Genomic DNA, 17,247 nt, shown 5'->3' with positions numbered 1-17,247 from the left:
ATTCTGTGTAAGCAGTGTCAGAGAGTTTGAGGCATGGCTACATGGGGAAAATAGACCAGAATAATTATTCCAGAATAGCTGCCCGGGGGGACACACTATTCTGAAATAAATAGTAGCCTTTGTGAGAACCCCAATTAGCCCAGAATAGAGTGTCCACACAGTGAGCTGCTCTGCAGAAGTCCCTCTCCCCAGGTACACAAGCCCTCAGTAATTCAGTCTCCTGATAGGCTGGTTCCACTGGAGGCTCAATCAATGGCAATTTCTGCTCGCTCTAATTGTACAGGAAACCCAAGCTTAACACCCGTAAATCCTCTCATGGGGCCACTTTAACCTCACACTTCCTCCCACTCAGCTATGGCCTGTCAGAGCTCTCAACATCCCTGTGTGATAGGCCCACAGCCGAGTCCGAGCCTGCTACAAAGCCACTCTCAGCAAACAGTGGCGTATGCTTCAAAACTGGGGCCTAGGCAGATTTTTCTCCTCCTATAAACTCTGAGTATCCAATTTGTCTCACAACGGGACTGAGGTGAGCTTTGTGATAAAATAAGCAAACCTGAGGACATTTATCCAACACCTTCACTGCTCCTTACCCCAAGGGCCTGGCTAAAACAGGCTCCAGCTCTGAAAACCCTTCCTTGTGCCCAGTTCTGGCAGGAGGTGAGAAATTGCTTTGTTCCCCCTTTCAGCACCTCAGCAAACTAAGCAGGGGCACATTTTCCTTTTCCTGGTTCTAGCAGCTTTCTGCTACTTCCCTGCCTCCCAAGTGCATTCAGCAGGAGCCTGACACAGCCACCCTTTGAAAGGCTAAGGGGCTCACTCTTCCTTTTTCTAATCTACAGGGGAAACATACTTGAAAACTGGCAGCTGGTAATGTTTGACTTGGACTTCATCCCATCACCCTGCGAAAGCAAAGATGAGCACCAGTGTTGTAACAAGTGTTATGACTACGATAGAAGCAAGTCAGCCCAGCTTGCACCCAGGGCTTTGTAATCTTAAAACACAGCGCTATAATGGAGATCAAATCTGGATAGCATTCTTCTAACATAAGTGGGTTGGTTTTTTTGTAGGGAGCAAACTGGCAACAGAAGTGCAGCTCTGCCTCTGGAAAAGCAGCTGCGAGTCCCAGCCCTGAAGAGGAGGGTGGGAGAAAATTTGCAGAACTGAGTATAGTCCCAAGTGGCATCATGGAGTCAAAACATGGCTTGGAAGTGAAACAGCTGGGGAGCGCAAAGGCAGAGATGCTTTGGAAGCAAAAGAGCTGGGGGTACTGCACTAGGGAGGCATGAAAAGGGAATCCTGGGTGGGGCACAAAATGCTATAATAAAATATTTTACGAATCTATTAACATGTTAACTATTTTTCTTATGAAATTAGCAACTGCTATACTATTTGAACTATGCCGGCTATACTGAAGACCTAGCATTCAGATGTTTTGAACCGCATTCGGCAAAATACAACTTTAATAATGATTTCAGAGAGGTTTTAAGCGTAGAAAGATACTTTCATTAGCTCTTTAGTGCAGACACCGCATGGACGGCGACATCGCACCAGACACCTACCTTCTGCAAACCACACGCTGCTTTGAAGCCTCTCCTGCCATGCCCTGCTGCAAGTCGAGACTGAAGAGAGCTGGCAGAGCTACACGAGAGCGGAGGTCAGGACTAACAGCATGTTGGCAAAAGGTGAAGACCGAGGCTCATTGGCAGAGTGGTACACAGGAAGCCTATACAGCATTAGGGTCTAGATGGCATGTAGCCCCTTGCTGTCACCCAAATTCCTAGGTGGCTGTTACAGAAAAAAATGGTGCAAGCGAAGCTTATGTTGAGATTTTAGCCTCGACAGCTCCTTTCACTGCAGCTGCTGCAGTGGAATGGGGATTTCTGCACCATTTTCTTCCTAACAGTACTGCTTCAGTCCATTCTTCCCCGCTGAAAATGGTGCATGCCACTAAACAGACTGAGGCACTCTCCACGTTCAGACATAGCAACACAGCCCACAGAATGCACTGACTGCCTCTGCATCACCGTCTGATGAATGGGGACACTTACTGGCTGGTGTTTTCAGGGCCACCTTTGGCACTGAACTTTTCCCCACAATGCGCCCTTCACACATATCCTACCCAATAAGTTCAGCAAACAAAAATTCCCACCCAGTGGAGAGTAAAAGGTGCCCAAGCTGAGACAGGTTTTAAGTTGATTTAAGAAAAGTAAATGCTTTGTGAATTTTGCTCAAAAGCAGAATTTGGCTCTCTCAGTCCTTGGGTATCTACCCCCATATAAACCAACAGCATTTTCCCCCACCAATCAGAAATTCTGCTTCAGTTCACTCCCTTGCAAATCTCATACAGTTACTAGAATCTCCCTGGGAAAGAAATACAGGCCATTCCCATCAGAAACAGAAGAGTTTTAAATCAATGGTTAAGCCTAGTTTCTCTAATAGTAAAGTTGTAGATTATAAACTAAGATGCACCAAGCTTAGTATCTGGCCACAGGTGCCCATTCACACACTTCAGCCTTATGTTTCCATTGCTAACACTGGTTTGTTTTTTTTACAGTTGGAGATAGTTTTCTGATTCATTTCCAAATAAAATTATCTTCATTTATAGTTCAGCAAATTCTGTATTGGCCATGAGGGTAGGAACATGTTGTAGGCAGCAGACCCAGGAAATCACTGTGCATCAAAAGGGTTAAAAGAGGAACTATAATTAATCTGTTTAGCACAGCAAATAGCCAGTCATCTACAGCCAGTGAATCTGTCCATTCTTTAAAGAGATCAAACAGAAAGTGACAGCCGGGGGGCTACGTTCTCTCCTTGCAGGACAGCCATGGTATTTGCCAATACAGGCATGTGAAATGCATTTTGGAGGACAACGTTGGCAAAATGCTTATTCAAAAACTGGCAAAGAAAGGGGTTATACCAGCTTCCAAATGCGACCCAGCCGGGATTCTGGGATCCACACACAAAAGCTTCTCCAAGCTACCATCCTTCTGAGCATAATCATAATGCATGTTTCTTTTGAGATAACCAACCATTGCTCTTTGTTTCCAGTGTTCAAATTCTTTCCCACCCCATACATGGCCAAACACATGCCTGCTATGGCACTCCCTGCACCATGTCATTCCAAAAAAAGGATGCCACATCCACACTGATCTCAGCCCCTGCCCAGACTTTACTGAGAGAATCAGGAGACCTCTGAAAAGTTCTCATTGGGATATTTTTAATGTAATGCCTTTTAAAATGCAGCCTAAAATGGCTTACAAGGACCAAAAAGAGAAACAAATGACCGATCCTTACACATTTTTGAAACACCACCACATTGCAGTTTTACATCCAATTCACATTAGCTGTCAGCTCTGTCAGTGCAACTCTCTAAATATAGACCCTTACTGCCGCCTTCAGGGAGAAGAGCAAATGACTGTTCTGCGCATTCGACTCCCATTGCTATTGGTATTCATTTGGGTGAGGCAGGAATTCCAGAACAGATGACAATCCAGACAGACCAATGTTCAAAACAGCAGCTGGCATTCCACGGAGGTACAGAAATAAACAGTAGATGGGTCTATTACATAATAAAGAGTATTCCCAATCTAGACAGTTCCATTTCAAACCCCTCTGCAACCCACTCACTGACTGCATGAAGTGAACTTTTGGTGACTGTAGTTCTGTTTGTAACCATACCTACCTTCCCCCTCCAGAATCAAGTTTTAGAGGCAAGATCAGCTCAAAACTGGAATTGCTCTGCACTCCTAGGTAAACTGACTCGGCTGGGGGAGCCATTCAGGGTCACAGAAGTGCCTGTGACGGACTTCAGAGAAGTGGACTAGAGGGCATTTCAGGGCTAGTACAGGGTGACAGATCTGCAGCATCTGTTCCCAGACATACAAAGCAGAGCAACAGCAGCTCAAGCTTCACACATACCATCTTTCAATGCAGTAACAGTAACGTGCGCGCGCGTGTTCGTGCAACTTGGACGCAGCCACCAACTACACCTAGAAAAGGACTTCGGTCTGCACAGTCAAGCCCATGACTTCACTGCTAAGGGAGTCACAACTCACGTCCCGGGGGGGGGGGGGGGGGGGTGGGGGGGCGTGTTATTTTTTAAAATGCTGCTACAATTTCTCTTACAACTTTGCACCCAAATGCTTTCCATCCTTCAAACACTTTGCAACGTTCAAATGAGTTTTTCATTTCTACAGTGACGAGAGGTGAATTTTCCAACCTCTTGATTTATCTACCAGAAGTACTGAAGTCCCATCTCACACTATGCGGTATTTATACGTCATAACAGGAAAATGGAATTATGTTGGCTGAAATGCATTTAATACTTTGTAATATTTAGCTCTGATGTCTAGATAGTGAGCTAAATATGGTAAGACAGTAGAAATAAAACCTATGCTATACACGCTATGAAATGTAGAATGCATTTTGGCCACAAATTTCTTCCACTAAAAATATTCAGGACATTATAATGTAATTTACTGGTCCCCCTATGAACTTTATTCCATAACAGAGTCAGACCACCCAACACAATACACCCAGAAGACACTGTTCGATTGCATCTGCCTTTCGCAGCATTACTGTGGGAGAAAAACCTGAAAATTCTTGCCTCCGAAAGGAGCAGCTAGGTAATCTGAATCTCCTGATGCTGGCTATGTGCTTCATCTTTATACTATTCTCCTCTGAAGGAAGTGCCCAGCCTTCTGTTAGAATACTACACTTTGAGGCAGCCTTCCCTGGTTAGTCCTTAACATAATGCAGTTTGAATTATGTGTATTTAACTGTTAAACTCAGAATTAGTTACAAGTCATTTGCTTTTGAGTAAGAAAATGAGATCAGTGCAACATCTCAGTGTATATTTTGGAGAACAGTATTTAATAACAAACGCTTCAGTACCAAATACTCATAAGCACGTTAACCAGGGCTATTTTTGCAGCAGAGACTGGAAATGTTATTAGGACTAATGCAAAAGTGAATGCCTCACAGTTCTAATAACGCAACTGAAATTCCGTTCTGCTAAACGAACTGAGAGCCTGACGCTGCTGCCCTTATATACAGCCCCTGCCAAATCCGAAGTTTACTTTGCCACCAAATCCCTCTCACCCAACCAGCACCACTACCCCAAATGGAAGCAGATCATTTACACTGAAAAGCCCTCAGGCTTTATTTTGGATAAAAAGGGCTTGTGTGAAGTGCCCTTCCATCACTTTTTCCACTCAATGAGCCTACTGCAGAGTTCTAACAAAAGACACTGTGTCTTCAGTAAAGAGGAGGGATGGCTGGAAAGAGTGAGACCTACTATACGCTTTATTGGGCACTCCCATTCCTATCACTTTGTACGCTTCATTCTTTGCTGCTACGTGCATGTGTTAGCCAGTCAGTCACATGCTTCCCCCCACCTCCACCTGCAAGCGTAGCATAGCCCACAGAGCCCCAGTGGGAGCAACGCATGGGTCTCAAGAAGGAAACAGCTCTTGTGGTGGGTTCTTTGCACTTGGTCTCCAATTCTGGCTAAGAAACTCAGTCCCCTATTGAACCACCTGGAGATCATTTAGAAGTTAAGGAGCAAACTTTGCACTCCTCCAAACAGCCAACTAAAAACTGATTATAGAAAGAGTCTCTGTGGGCTGTATGAAAAAGTTATCCACTCTATGAAAATCTTTAGAACGAACCTGTGGAATCCAAAGAATAACTCAGAGAGTTTTGTGATATGGAAAATGGACATGTAACAACTTAAACAGTCAGTGAGTCTCTAGGAGCTGGAATTTAACAGGTGCACTAACTCCCTATGAATCCATGACAAGAGCTACAGGCTGGTCCCTCCAGTCCCTGTGGAAGACAGCACTGAGACTCACTCCTCTCCAGCTGGAAGATTGTCTTCAATCCGTCTGACAAATTTCATCCGTATTTCTGTGACACCATCTCCTTTCAACGTATCCTGGACAAATTTCACATCCACGGCCATCTGAACCTGGGGGTGGAGGAGAAGGAAAACCAAATGTAAAGTTTCTATGAAGTTAAACTAACAGCTTCCCTGTTAACTGCTCACTCCTTAAGATAATGCACCCAGGACATATCATAGAAGGTCCTAGAAAAGGCACTGATCAAAGGTCAGTCTTTTCCCCCACCGTGCCATAAGAGGCCAGATAATATATCGGGGTGAGGTGTGCTCATCATCCCTAGACAAACCTTCCAACAAAAGCAATGGTTGGGATTCGCTTGAAAACTCTGCACTGCTTCTAGAAAACACACTCCAGCTAACCCTAATCTCCCTGTATTTATGTACTCCCCCATTAATGACAGCTTCAAGGAGAAAACAGTTACGAACTCAGCCAGAAGTTTACCAACCATGTTCTCCAGCTGTACTTTGCTTTTGACACAGATTCACAGAAAGAGGAAAATGAAGACTTTGGGGGGTGGAGGTGGCGAAATGTCTGCAGAAGGCTCCATGTTTTCATTTCCAGCCAAGACCTCCACAGCTCCCTCACCCATCCTGGGAGAGAAGTGAAGTGAAGCCTCACCATTTCCAAGGCTCCTCGCAGCACCCCACACAAGAGGTTGGAGTAAATAAGAGAAGAGTGGTTATCAGGCAGCTCCACAAAGTCCACCAGAGGGTTATTTTCCAAGATGAGGGAGAACTCATCACCAGCGGGGCTCCAATTGGTGATGCTCGGGGTAATACCCAGATACATTTTAAATGCTACCTATTGAGTAACACGGAGCAGAGACAAGTGACACACATAGCAATACTTCCCCATGAATGTTGTGCATTAAAAAAAATCTTAAAAAGCCTTGGAAACATTTACTAAGGAAATCTGGTCCCTGGCTCCCACTGAGAGTTGGCAGAAGTCAGGCACCTACCTTAGGTGCTTTGAAAAGTCCAACTCAAAACCTCATACCAGCCTTGTGAGTAGGATAATTATATCCCCTTCTCACAGGTGGGGAAACTGAAGGAAGCTCTCTTCCTACCCCAAAGGGAAAAATCCAAGAATACTATCTGAATCAGATTTTGCCTGGTTCAGAGAAGTTTCCATGTCCTGGGGTATTTTCTCCCAATATTCAGGAAACTCTAATGCATTCAGTCCCTCTAGTTAAGCTCACCTACCAAGATGACACATTTTCTGAATACAATTTGTGCACCACTCCTTATCTCACTTAATATCAAAAATTGTGTCCCTGGTGAAGACTGCATGGATCATTTTAACAATACATGAACAACCCATATATGGTGCAGGGACAGGGTGACACAACCAGCATTAATAAAGACCCACAAGGCTGTATTTGGATAATTACCTTTGCAATTACATCTGCAGTTTCCCGGAAATCATGGCATCTTCCTACATTGGACCGGGCCAGAAAATCTTCTATTAGCCGAACTCCTATATTATAGCCCCTGTCAAAGCACCAAACACGAGCCAAGTGTAGAATCATAACAGCACATCTCAGCTTCAGCAAGATGTTCTAAACCTGTGCTAGAAAGCTGTTCTCTGAAATTAAGTATGTGAGGAGATTCCCAAAAAGAGGAAAATATTCTGCTTTCAATGATGAAAACCCACAAATGAATAGCGTTCACTCTGCCCTTTAGGCTAGGTGCAGAAAATAAGACATTTACACTGTTCTATTTAATACAAACTTCAGTTCCCAAAGGCCTCAAAGCCCAACACATTCACTTACATTTTGTCAAGCTGTTTGTTGACATCTTCATCGTTCTCATAATCTTTACACAGCTGAGTGACCAAAGCTCCATAGGTCAGAGTGAAAAGCTCCGAGCTCTAAACAGATTCAAAAGGAATTTACCATGAGCAGGGCGGAAAATCCCTAGGTGCTTTTGGATTTTGTACCCAACGTTTCTTTGGTTGGCCCGGAGAGGGGGCCAGAAAGCTTCTGTCTTAAAGGAATCAGTTACTGAACAAACTCTGCAGAAGTCCCAGACTGCATATTTTAAGGACACTTTAGACTCACTGGAAGCACAGTAAACTTCAGTGTATTGTAAAATGTTTAAGATGCTGCTCAAAAGGTGATTAGCTGGCAGCCCCAGAGACAGGAATCCTCTATCTGCAGTCTATTAAAAACACAGGGAGAGGCAAAGTACATTCCCAGCCCCTCCACTCAACACATACTGCGCTCCCCACTAATGCATCTCAGCACTGACCTGAAGGAGCCATTTGTAGCACTGTTCTGCCTCCACTGCAATTTAATCCTTGGCCTCTTTGGTGGATTGCCATTTAGTGTGTCTACACTATAAGCAGCACATCCCCTTATGAACTGCAAAGCATCTTTCAAATTACTTCATACAGGTCACCAAACCCTAGCATTCCATTAGGGATGTCAAAGGTTAATGGGTTAACCGGACTGTTAGCTGCACCAAGTCATAGCAGTCCTGATTGTTTGTCATGGCAGGCAGACGGGGCTCTGGAGGCAGATGGAACCCCAGCTGTGCAAGCAGCCCCAGCTGGTAGGCAAGATCCCTGCCCTGCCAGAGCAGGTAGGCAGGAGCCTGGTTGCATCCAGTCCAAGAGGGCAGGGGGTAATCCAGCTGCACCAGATCAGCCCCTGCAGGGAGGTGGGATCCCAGACCTGGCCATGCTGAAGCAGCTGTCACACCCATGCCAGAGTGCCCCAGCAGGCCCCCGGCTGTGCTGGAGCAGCCTCAGTGGGGAGATGGGGTCCCAGCCACAGTGAAGCGGGCAGGACTTCGGCCAACTAAAGCAGCCCCAGCAGGCAAAGTGGCTGATAACAGTTTGTGCCAAGCCTGCCGAGCAGACCCAAGTGAGCCGCAGTCCTGGTGAGACCCCTGCACAAGCTGCCCTGTGCCACACCACCAACGGCTAACTGGTTAAATGATATCACGTTAAGAGTTTAACCAGTTAACTCTTTTGACCAACATTTACATCCCTAATTGCAATTTACAACAACTAGCCATCAGAGGTAAATTTGGACCAGTGACCTAGAAGGCCTCATTCTCTGTAATCCACATGGAACCTGTGTCATGTTTGCACTATATTTCTCAGATTCCACATATGCAGCTCCTTTCATTAGGCCATAAAACATACCCCAGTCTAAACTCTTTTTCTTCTTCTTTTTGGCACCAATATCACAGTTATCGGGCACCAAAGATGATTTGTTCATGGCACATAATTTAACGTGAACGTTTGTATCTGTGCACAAACACCAGGACTGGACAGCAGGTCAGGACTAAAGTACATTGGTAGACTTTGCATGTGGTCTTTGAACCCCAAAACTCTAATCAAGACTTTTTGTCTTGCGTAAGTGCCAGATTGATACAAAAGGTGGGTAAGAGAACAGACACGCTCTCGTATCGGCTACCACTATATTTCCTGAATCTGAAATGATAAAGACAGGATTGGTGTTTTCAGGTTTGATCTATACTAGGCAGCAATCGCATATCTACAATCGACCTATCTGCAACTGACTTACCTGTCCATCCACACAAAGGGAGGCTGACAGGGGAAACTCTCCCCTTGACCTCCCTTACTCCTTGCGATAGCAATATATCTTAATGACAAGGGAAACAAGGAGTACAGGGGTCAACTGCTGACCCCAGATAGTTTGATTTTGTGCATCTTTACCAGGTGTGCGAAATCGAACTCCAGATGATCAACCCAGGAAGGGTCAATTTTCTCTGTAGTATAGACAAGCTCTTAGTAACCATTAATCAGAACAGCAGTTACAAATTAATTCTCTCCTAAATGGCTGAAAAATAAAAGCAAAGGATGTGCACCAAAGTTAGTTTTTCCACACTATCTGAAATAAAAGTAATTACTCGAGAAAACATATTTTTAATATTTAACACTTTTGGTTGCATTTTTGCAGGTCTTAGAAATATTATGGAAATTCTAGTTTCAGATTAAGAAGCCTATCACCTACCATGAGATGCATAGACGCAGAAGGTGAAATGAATGGCAAATACCAATACTACAGAATGAAAGCAGCAGGCAGGCAGAAAGGAAGGGAAAAGAGAATATCAGAGTTAAGTGACCACATTACATTCTGAACAAGCTCACACACAGCCAAGTCTGAAACAGAGGAAGAAAATCACTCCCAAACTGCAACATTCAATGAGTAAAACTTGGATTTGTTAGAAGCTAGGATAATCTACCCTGTCATTAAGGTATATTGCTAATTACCATGGTCAACTAGTGGAGAGAGCACACATCTAGGGCGTCCTGTTTGGTTAAAAGAAAATCAGCAAACCCATCAGGAAAGCCACTAGAATTATAGCTCTAGAGAGTCTGCAGTTATTCTTGTTTGGCATTTACATTGCTAAATTCTTTATTAAAAGTCAAATATGAAGATGCTCTTAATTTACATAATTTAAAAATGACAAGACAGAAAGGTTCTTTTAATTCAACTGGTATGGTCAGGAACCTGGGAAAGAATTTGGAAGTTAAATGGGAAAGTTAAATTAAGGAATCAAGTCATTTTAGAGAGGTCAAGGGCCTGGCAGCTGGACAGAGCAGTGGGTGAATAAAAGGGAAAAAATCCAGGGGTTTCCAGTCCAAGGTATTAAAATTAAGCTTTCATCTACTGCTATCAATCTGAAAGAAATATATAAAAGGAACCACAACTGAAAGGAGGAAGCAAAAGCATGACAGTTAGTATTGTTCAAATTTTACAATCTATGCACCTCTAGAATTTAAAAATAACGCCCCAGAGTTCTGACTTGTAAATGAATTACTGGTGTTTAAATGATTTGATATAATCAAATTGCCTAGAAGTTTTACAGAAGGTACTGTTCTGTATTTCATTCTCATTTATATATGTAAGTACAGCAAACTATTAATCTAAGTTTACTTGATGTTCAGTACAAATCTTCAGTACTGTAATACTACTGTGGTAACAAAAAGTGCCTGAATGGCAATTAAGTAAATTCAGTGCCTCAAACACAAATGCCTTGTCCACACAAGGAAAGCGGAGTCAATGGCTGACAATGGAGGGGGGGGGGTCTCACGTGGATGGAGTCCAATTACTACTGAGTACACAGAAACCAAATTCACCACCTGCACCTACTGCTGAACCCCAGAGGCTGCAATAGATATTAGTTCCAGTGCAGAAAAGTTCAAAGAGGGATAAAATAAAATTAATGAATGAAATTCTATTTAAGGCAACAAGCCACATTCACTTGTAACTTAAAGGACGTATTACAAGGCAGGATGAGTTTGGCCCTATTTATTTTAGTGTTGAAATTTAACCTTTGCTCCTCAGATCCATACTCTTACACTCCTGTGGAGTGAGAACATAGAATATTACAGACAGACAAGACACAAAAGCAGCATAAGCATGCAAGTTTGAAAGACAACATATGGTATGTACTACGCAGTTAGTTCAAAGGTATAGGTCTATAAGCCAAGACAGCCTTCCTGCTCTTCATCTAAGGAAGCTAAGATTTTTTTCCAGCAGTATTACACTTAGCGTTCTTCAGCTCCTTCTGGTCTGGGTGTTGCTCTAAGAGGTAGGCTAGCTATGGCTTCACACTGACAATTTCACACATAAAGACCAACACAACACCTTAACATCAGGCTGATGGAACAGACACTGATGTCAGACAATGCTAAGTTCCCAACATAGCAAAGGCATCAGAGCACTACGAGGTACACTCTGGGACCACACTGCAGGGATGCGGGGGGAGCAGACATTTAAGGCATCACACAGTTATATGAGCTACTACCCTACTGGGGCGGACTCACTGTTCTGCAATGCAGGAGTTTACCATGGCCTTGAACCCAGGGGTCTACAGCACGCAGGGGCTCCAGTCAGCAAGCCCTGTGCCCTGGGCTCACCCGCACAAAGGCATCCCCGCAGGGCGGCTGGGGGGTGCGTGCGCGCAAGGGGGCAGCCAGTCCCTGGGCGGGGCAAACTCCCCATACCCAGCAGGCTAAGCCGGGTGCCTGCCAGCAGCTTGGTGATGGGCACTGAGTCCACTCAGCCCCCACGCTCACCCCACAGCATGACCAGGCCCCCACCCTTCACCCAAAAGCTTCGGGCACACACCCCTGGAGCCCCCTCTCCACACACCCCCACACAAACACCCCCTCCACCCCCACCCCGTGTCCCCCTTGCGCGCGCACGCACACCCCCAGCGCCCCCCCTTCCGCGCGCGCACACCCCCAGCGCCCCCCCTTCCGCGCGCGCACACCCCCAGCGCCCCCCCTTCCGCGCGCGCACACCCCCAGCGCCCCCCTCCACACACACGCGCACACCCCCAGCGCCCCCCCTTCCACACACGCGCACACCCCCAGCGCCCCCCCTTCCACACACGCGCACACCCCCAGCGCCCCCCTCCACACACGCGCGCACACCCCCAGCGCCCCCCCTTCCACACACGCGCACACCCCCAGCGCCCCCCCTTCCACACACGCGCACACCCCCAGCGCCCCCCCTTCCGCGCGCACGCACACCCCCAGCGCCCCCCCCTTCCGCGCGCACGCACACACCCAGCGCCCCCCCTCCACACACACGCGCGCACACACCCAGCGCCCCCCCTGCACACACGCGCACACACCCAGCGCCCCCCTGCACACACGCGCACACACCCAGCGCCCCCCCTTCCGCGCGCACGCACACACCCAGCGCCCCCCCTTCCACACACACGCGCGCACACCCAGCGCCCCCCTGCACACACGCGCACACACCCAGCGCCCCCCCTGCCACACACGCGCACACACCCAGCACCCCCCCTGCACACGCACACACACACACACACACCCAGCGCCCCCCCCCGGTCCCCCACGGCAACGGCCCGCCCCCGTTACCATTTTCTTGCTCTCGGTGCCCCGGCCGGCTTGGCGCGACATCCTGCCCGGCCCGGCCCAGCGCCTCCGCCCGCTCAGCCGCCCGCCTCCCGCAGCGCCGGGGCAGAGCCTGGCGCGGGGCGTGACGGGAGCTGGAGTCCCCGCGGCGCCGCCCCGCCCGCAGAACTCCTACCCACAGCGCACCGCGCGCCGCCCTCGGGGCAGGCTGGGAGCCGCACGTCAGTCTCTCCTTCCTGTCGTTCCCAGCATGCCCCGCGAGAGCAGCCTTTGCTTCAACTACAATTCCCAGCATGCCCATGGACAAGGGCCTGCGGACTGCGACTCCCAGCATGCCCTGGGAGAGCTCAGGGTGGAAGGACTGCGACTCCCAGCATGCCCCGGGACCGGCAGTCAGGCCTCTAGGTGGCCCCTGAGGCGCAAGAGGGGCAGCCACGTGACCTCCATGTGGCCCTCCTGGTGCGGGGTGGTGACCAAGGCACTAGTGCAAGGGCAGTGTGCACTGTCGCACCAGCCTGGTGCTCTGGGCAGCCCCAGCAGCTGGCGTCACTGTCTTGCCGGCTGGGGTCAGTGCCATCTCCTTGGCGTGGGAGCGCAGTGGGGCCTGCTGACCCCTAGAGCATGGGGTCATCCCGCTCCTGGCTGGGATTACATGCCTTTGGCGAGCCAGCTGGGGAATGCCCCGGGGGAGGGTGCAGCATGCTCCTGCCTGCCTGAGCAGGGGGCTCCACTGTTCCATGGGAAACGGTCACCTTGCAGCCAGGGCCATTTGCTGCTAACGGAACATGCAGACACAAAAACCACTCACAGCAGGAACCAGCTCTGCAGCCTTTCTGGCACTGGTATCAGTAGCCTGCCCCTGGATGCACACTGCACTAGCAGACCTTGGACTGCATGTTTACATTCCTGCGCTAACACTCATTCCACTGTTACTCTTGCAACGGGTTAGAGGCAACTCACCAAAAGAGTGTAGTTTGTTTGGCGTTAAATCTGAATTAACGCAGACTGAAGTCCTCGAAGTGCAACAGTTGTTACTTAAAAAACAACATATAAAACATCGTTGATTCCTTGGTACACTGGGCCATCCAAATGAGACAGCAAACCAAATGGAAGAGTCCCCCTGGGTCAATAGAGCGTGGAAGCAGAGGGACCAACAGGATCCAAGGCCAGAGGGATGGGGATGGGGATGGGGTGAGGCGCCTGGAAATTGGAGGAGAGCAGGGCGTGAGCTGGAAGAGCACATCTGTGAAACGTAAGATCAGAGAGCTGAGGGACATGAACGAGTCCAGGAGAGCTTTGAAAACTAGGAGGCCTATCTGGAAGTGGGTTTGGAAACTGACAGGAAATATAAACTTTTGCTTTTGGTAGCTGACTATGCCCTTGTATGGTAGGAGAGTCAGCTCAGTAAAGCTCAAGAGACTGAAGTGAAACTGACTTCACTGATTCACTCCAACCCAGTCCTGCCTGTAAAGATGCAGGCTCATCTCCTGTCTCGTCCAATGTATTTCATTCCCGACTTGCAGTCTTTCTACAATACCAGTCTAACGATCTTTCCAACTCTCCCAATGCACCTTATTCCCAGGTTGAAACTCCAGTTATTTTTCCACTCCTGGCTCTCCTTGAGCAGAGACTAGGTACAGGAGGCCCAGCCCTCTGTTGGAGTTGCTGTGTGAATCTTTGACAATGGGAACCACAAACATTTGAACTTGTGACCTGAGCTGGCAATTGGAGTGTAAGTTATCAGAAACAAAAGGCTGGTTTATTCATCTATTTCCTGAAATTGCTTTGTAGCCCCAGAGTTCCGACAGTACAGTAGTATTAACTCCATCATATGCTGCAGCTAAATAATACCCCTGCAGAACTCATTGTCTGTAGGGTGCCCTGAAGCTAAGTAGCCAGCTACATTCAAGAAAGTCTGTCACTGGTATTTGATGGGTGATATCTGCCATGTGCGTTAGTTGGCCACGTTCTCCATATTGCACATGTTAACAGAACGTAAGTGCTCTTAGAGATACGGGACCCATAGTACTCGTGTTACTAAAGCACAGTGGTGACAGCATCTAAGGGCCTTCCATTTATTATGAGATAACACATTATGTGTTGTCTCCTGGAGAAATGGAGATTCCACTGACGCCAGGGCACTTGGGCACCTCTCGAAATTCTTTGCAGAGATTGTGTCACGTAGTTGAGAATTTCACTCCTAGAAATCTGATTCTGCACCACCAAAATCCAACCAGAAATATTGCTGTCAGTTTGTGTAATCAGAGAAAGCAGTCCCATGTTCTGTGGAACACTTATTTATCCAGCATCAGTTTTCTCTTAGCTGTGCTGGAAGTCTAAAATGCAGGTTTCTACCTCTCTCTCTATTGCAGCCCTGTTGCCAAATCACTTGCACCTCCTTACCAAAGTCTGATACACTCTTAGTGTAACATACTGGCAATGCACGTATGTCCGTGCACTGTCTCCTTCCAAGTGCTGGTCCTCTGGAGGAGAGCAAGCAGCTCCTGCTGCCTGCAGATACTTACACCTTTCACTCAAGCTGTAGATACTTGTACTGCATTTGCAGAAGGTGCCAGGTTCATATAGTGCTGATACATGCAGCAGTGGGGGTGTCATTATTACATTACAAAGTAACAACCAGGTATTGTATTAAATATGAGCAGTGGGTGAAAGCTGCTGCTTGGGGAGTTTGCGGAGCTCCGCATCTGCAGCCCACCTCTTGTGCTGGTGACTTCGCCCATCCTCCACCCCTGCTCTGCCCCTGCTCTGCCCAGGTGCTCCCTCTCCACTGTCTCCCTCTTCTCTTCTCTCCTCTCCCACTCCCTGCTCACCCTCATCCCACCAAATCTCTGAACTCAAATGAAGCAAATAATATTAGAAAAAACCCCACTCCTCTACATTTTCTTTCTCAAGGCTATGGAGCATGTTTTTCACTATATGCCAGCTGGCGAAGGCTGGATGTGCAGAAGGTACCTATTTAAAAGCACTAAACTTGGGAATAAATTGTCAGTCAAAGGCCTTTTGATATGCCCTGAAGTTTGTCAGAGATTTATGTGCAAAATCTCTGGCATAAGAACAACTCAGTTGTCCTACTGAATACAAGATTAAATATTTTGGAATACATGATGCAGCTCTTCTCTGTTTTACATTTTCTTAATCAATCTTCCTAAGCCGATTTTATATTTTAAATGTACTCTTGAGCCTTCATCAAGTCATCATTCCCTATTGCTGCATATTTAATTCACTGAAACAAAGACATGTAAATAATCAGGCAGAGAAGTGTAGTGTGTTCATAGCAAGGCTCATAGCTTTTAGAAAAACGGAACATTGATTTTCTTTGTGTAATCTCCATAACAATATACTTGTTTATGAAATTTCACAACTTTAAATATATGTTTCCATATGTTTTAGGCATCACCAGGGACTTTATGACTAACTAAGGTACTGATTTTGCTGGAGGGTTCTCTTAGAACTAGTTAATCAACTAGTCAGAAGAAAGAAAGGGAAGAAACAGGGTGGCGTTCAAAGTCTCTCTTAACAGAAGAGGGAGAGTGGGGTGAAGGAAGAAAGATTAAATTTTACAGGGATGGACAGAAAAGTCAAGAGACTTTGGGAGCAAGCTTTTTAAAAGTACACTAGTAATTAAAACTGAAATGTGTATTTTAGGTGAGGGTGGTCTTTTGAAGGATTTATTTAAAAAAAAACTACGTCTGAAGATCCAAGTATTTAAGGCTAAACCTGAACGCTCAGACTGTGCATCAAAATATCTATGCAAGGATTTTTTAGATCAGTGATTTTTACAATCTTCAGCAACACACTAATGAAATATTTTAAAGCAAATTTTCAACAAAGGTCCTGTGTTCTAAGCACATATTACAGTAATGCAGAATTTTCTCAGCAAATTCAGAAACTGACAATACACACATGGGTTGGCAAATGCCTATTAACTGTTTTCAATACCACTTGAATGGCCCTTTAACCATATAAACCCTGGATTCTAATTGTCTATTAAGTGTGTTAGTTTTTAAAGTGCTACAGGGCTATCTGCTCTTTGTGAAGTTACAGACTAACAGGGGTACCCCTCTAAGGCTATTTACCATATAAATGTTCTGCTAACTGGAAGGCCTTTGCACTTTTAAATTACTAGATGAAAGATTCACTAGGAAGGAGCCAGCTGGGGGAGCCTGCAAGATGGGTCAGACCAGGGACAGGAGGAGGTGAAAGGTTGGGCACTAAGACTTAGGAAGGCAGTGCCTTCCCTGGGCTCTATGCCCGCCACCCCGGTATTAAACCAGGAGGTATTTTTCTCCAGGACAACATAGAAGAAGACATTAACCAAGAGCCTGAAGTTAGGTCTACAATGGAAGCCGATAAAGTGGAAGACCCTGGCGGCCCAGGGTCCTTTTCCGTCTTGGCTTTTCTCTCCCCCTGTGGCCCAGCTGAGTTCCCGGAGGCTTTTGGCAAGCTTGTTACCCAGATA

General features: G+C 46.8%; 1 protein-coding gene across 2 annotated transcripts; it reads right to left on the bottom strand.

Moving 5' to 3' along the window:
* Nucleotides 1-3,201: 3,201 nt before the first annotated feature.
* On the bottom strand, nucleotides 3,202-12,913 carry TRAPPC3 (trafficking protein particle complex subunit 3). Of its 2 annotated transcripts, XM_074976433.1 has the most exons (6): nucleotides 11,729-11,735; nucleotides 9,886-9,933; nucleotides 7,672-7,769; nucleotides 7,291-7,390; nucleotides 6,519-6,701; nucleotides 3,202-5,968 (listed from the first exon to the last, which is right to left on the bottom strand). In XM_074976433.1, exons 1-6 carry the CDS (start codon nucleotides 11,729-11,731, stop codon nucleotides 5,849-5,851), a joined length of 552 nt encoding a protein of 183 aa, XP_074832534.1. In that variant the 5' UTR covers nucleotides 11,732-11,735; the 3' UTR covers nucleotides 3,202-5,848. The 2 variants fall into 2 exon arrangements, with proteins under 2 accessions (XP_074832534.1, XP_074832535.1); XM_074976434.1 differs by lacking the exons at nucleotides 9,886-9,933; nucleotides 11,729-11,735 and adding an exon at nucleotides 12,771-12,913.
* Between the last annotated feature and the right edge of the window lie 4,334 nt (nucleotides 12,914-17,247).

This window comes from Carettochelys insculpta, chromosome 24 (assembly GCF_033958435.1).
Source record: "Carettochelys insculpta isolate YL-2023 chromosome 24, ASM3395843v1, whole genome shotgun sequence".
Lineage (NCBI taxonomy): Eukaryota > Metazoa > Chordata > Testudines > Carettochelyidae > Carettochelys > Carettochelys insculpta.
Note: the sequence above shows the minus strand (reverse complement) of the source record. Positions and strands in the feature narration are given on the sequence as shown.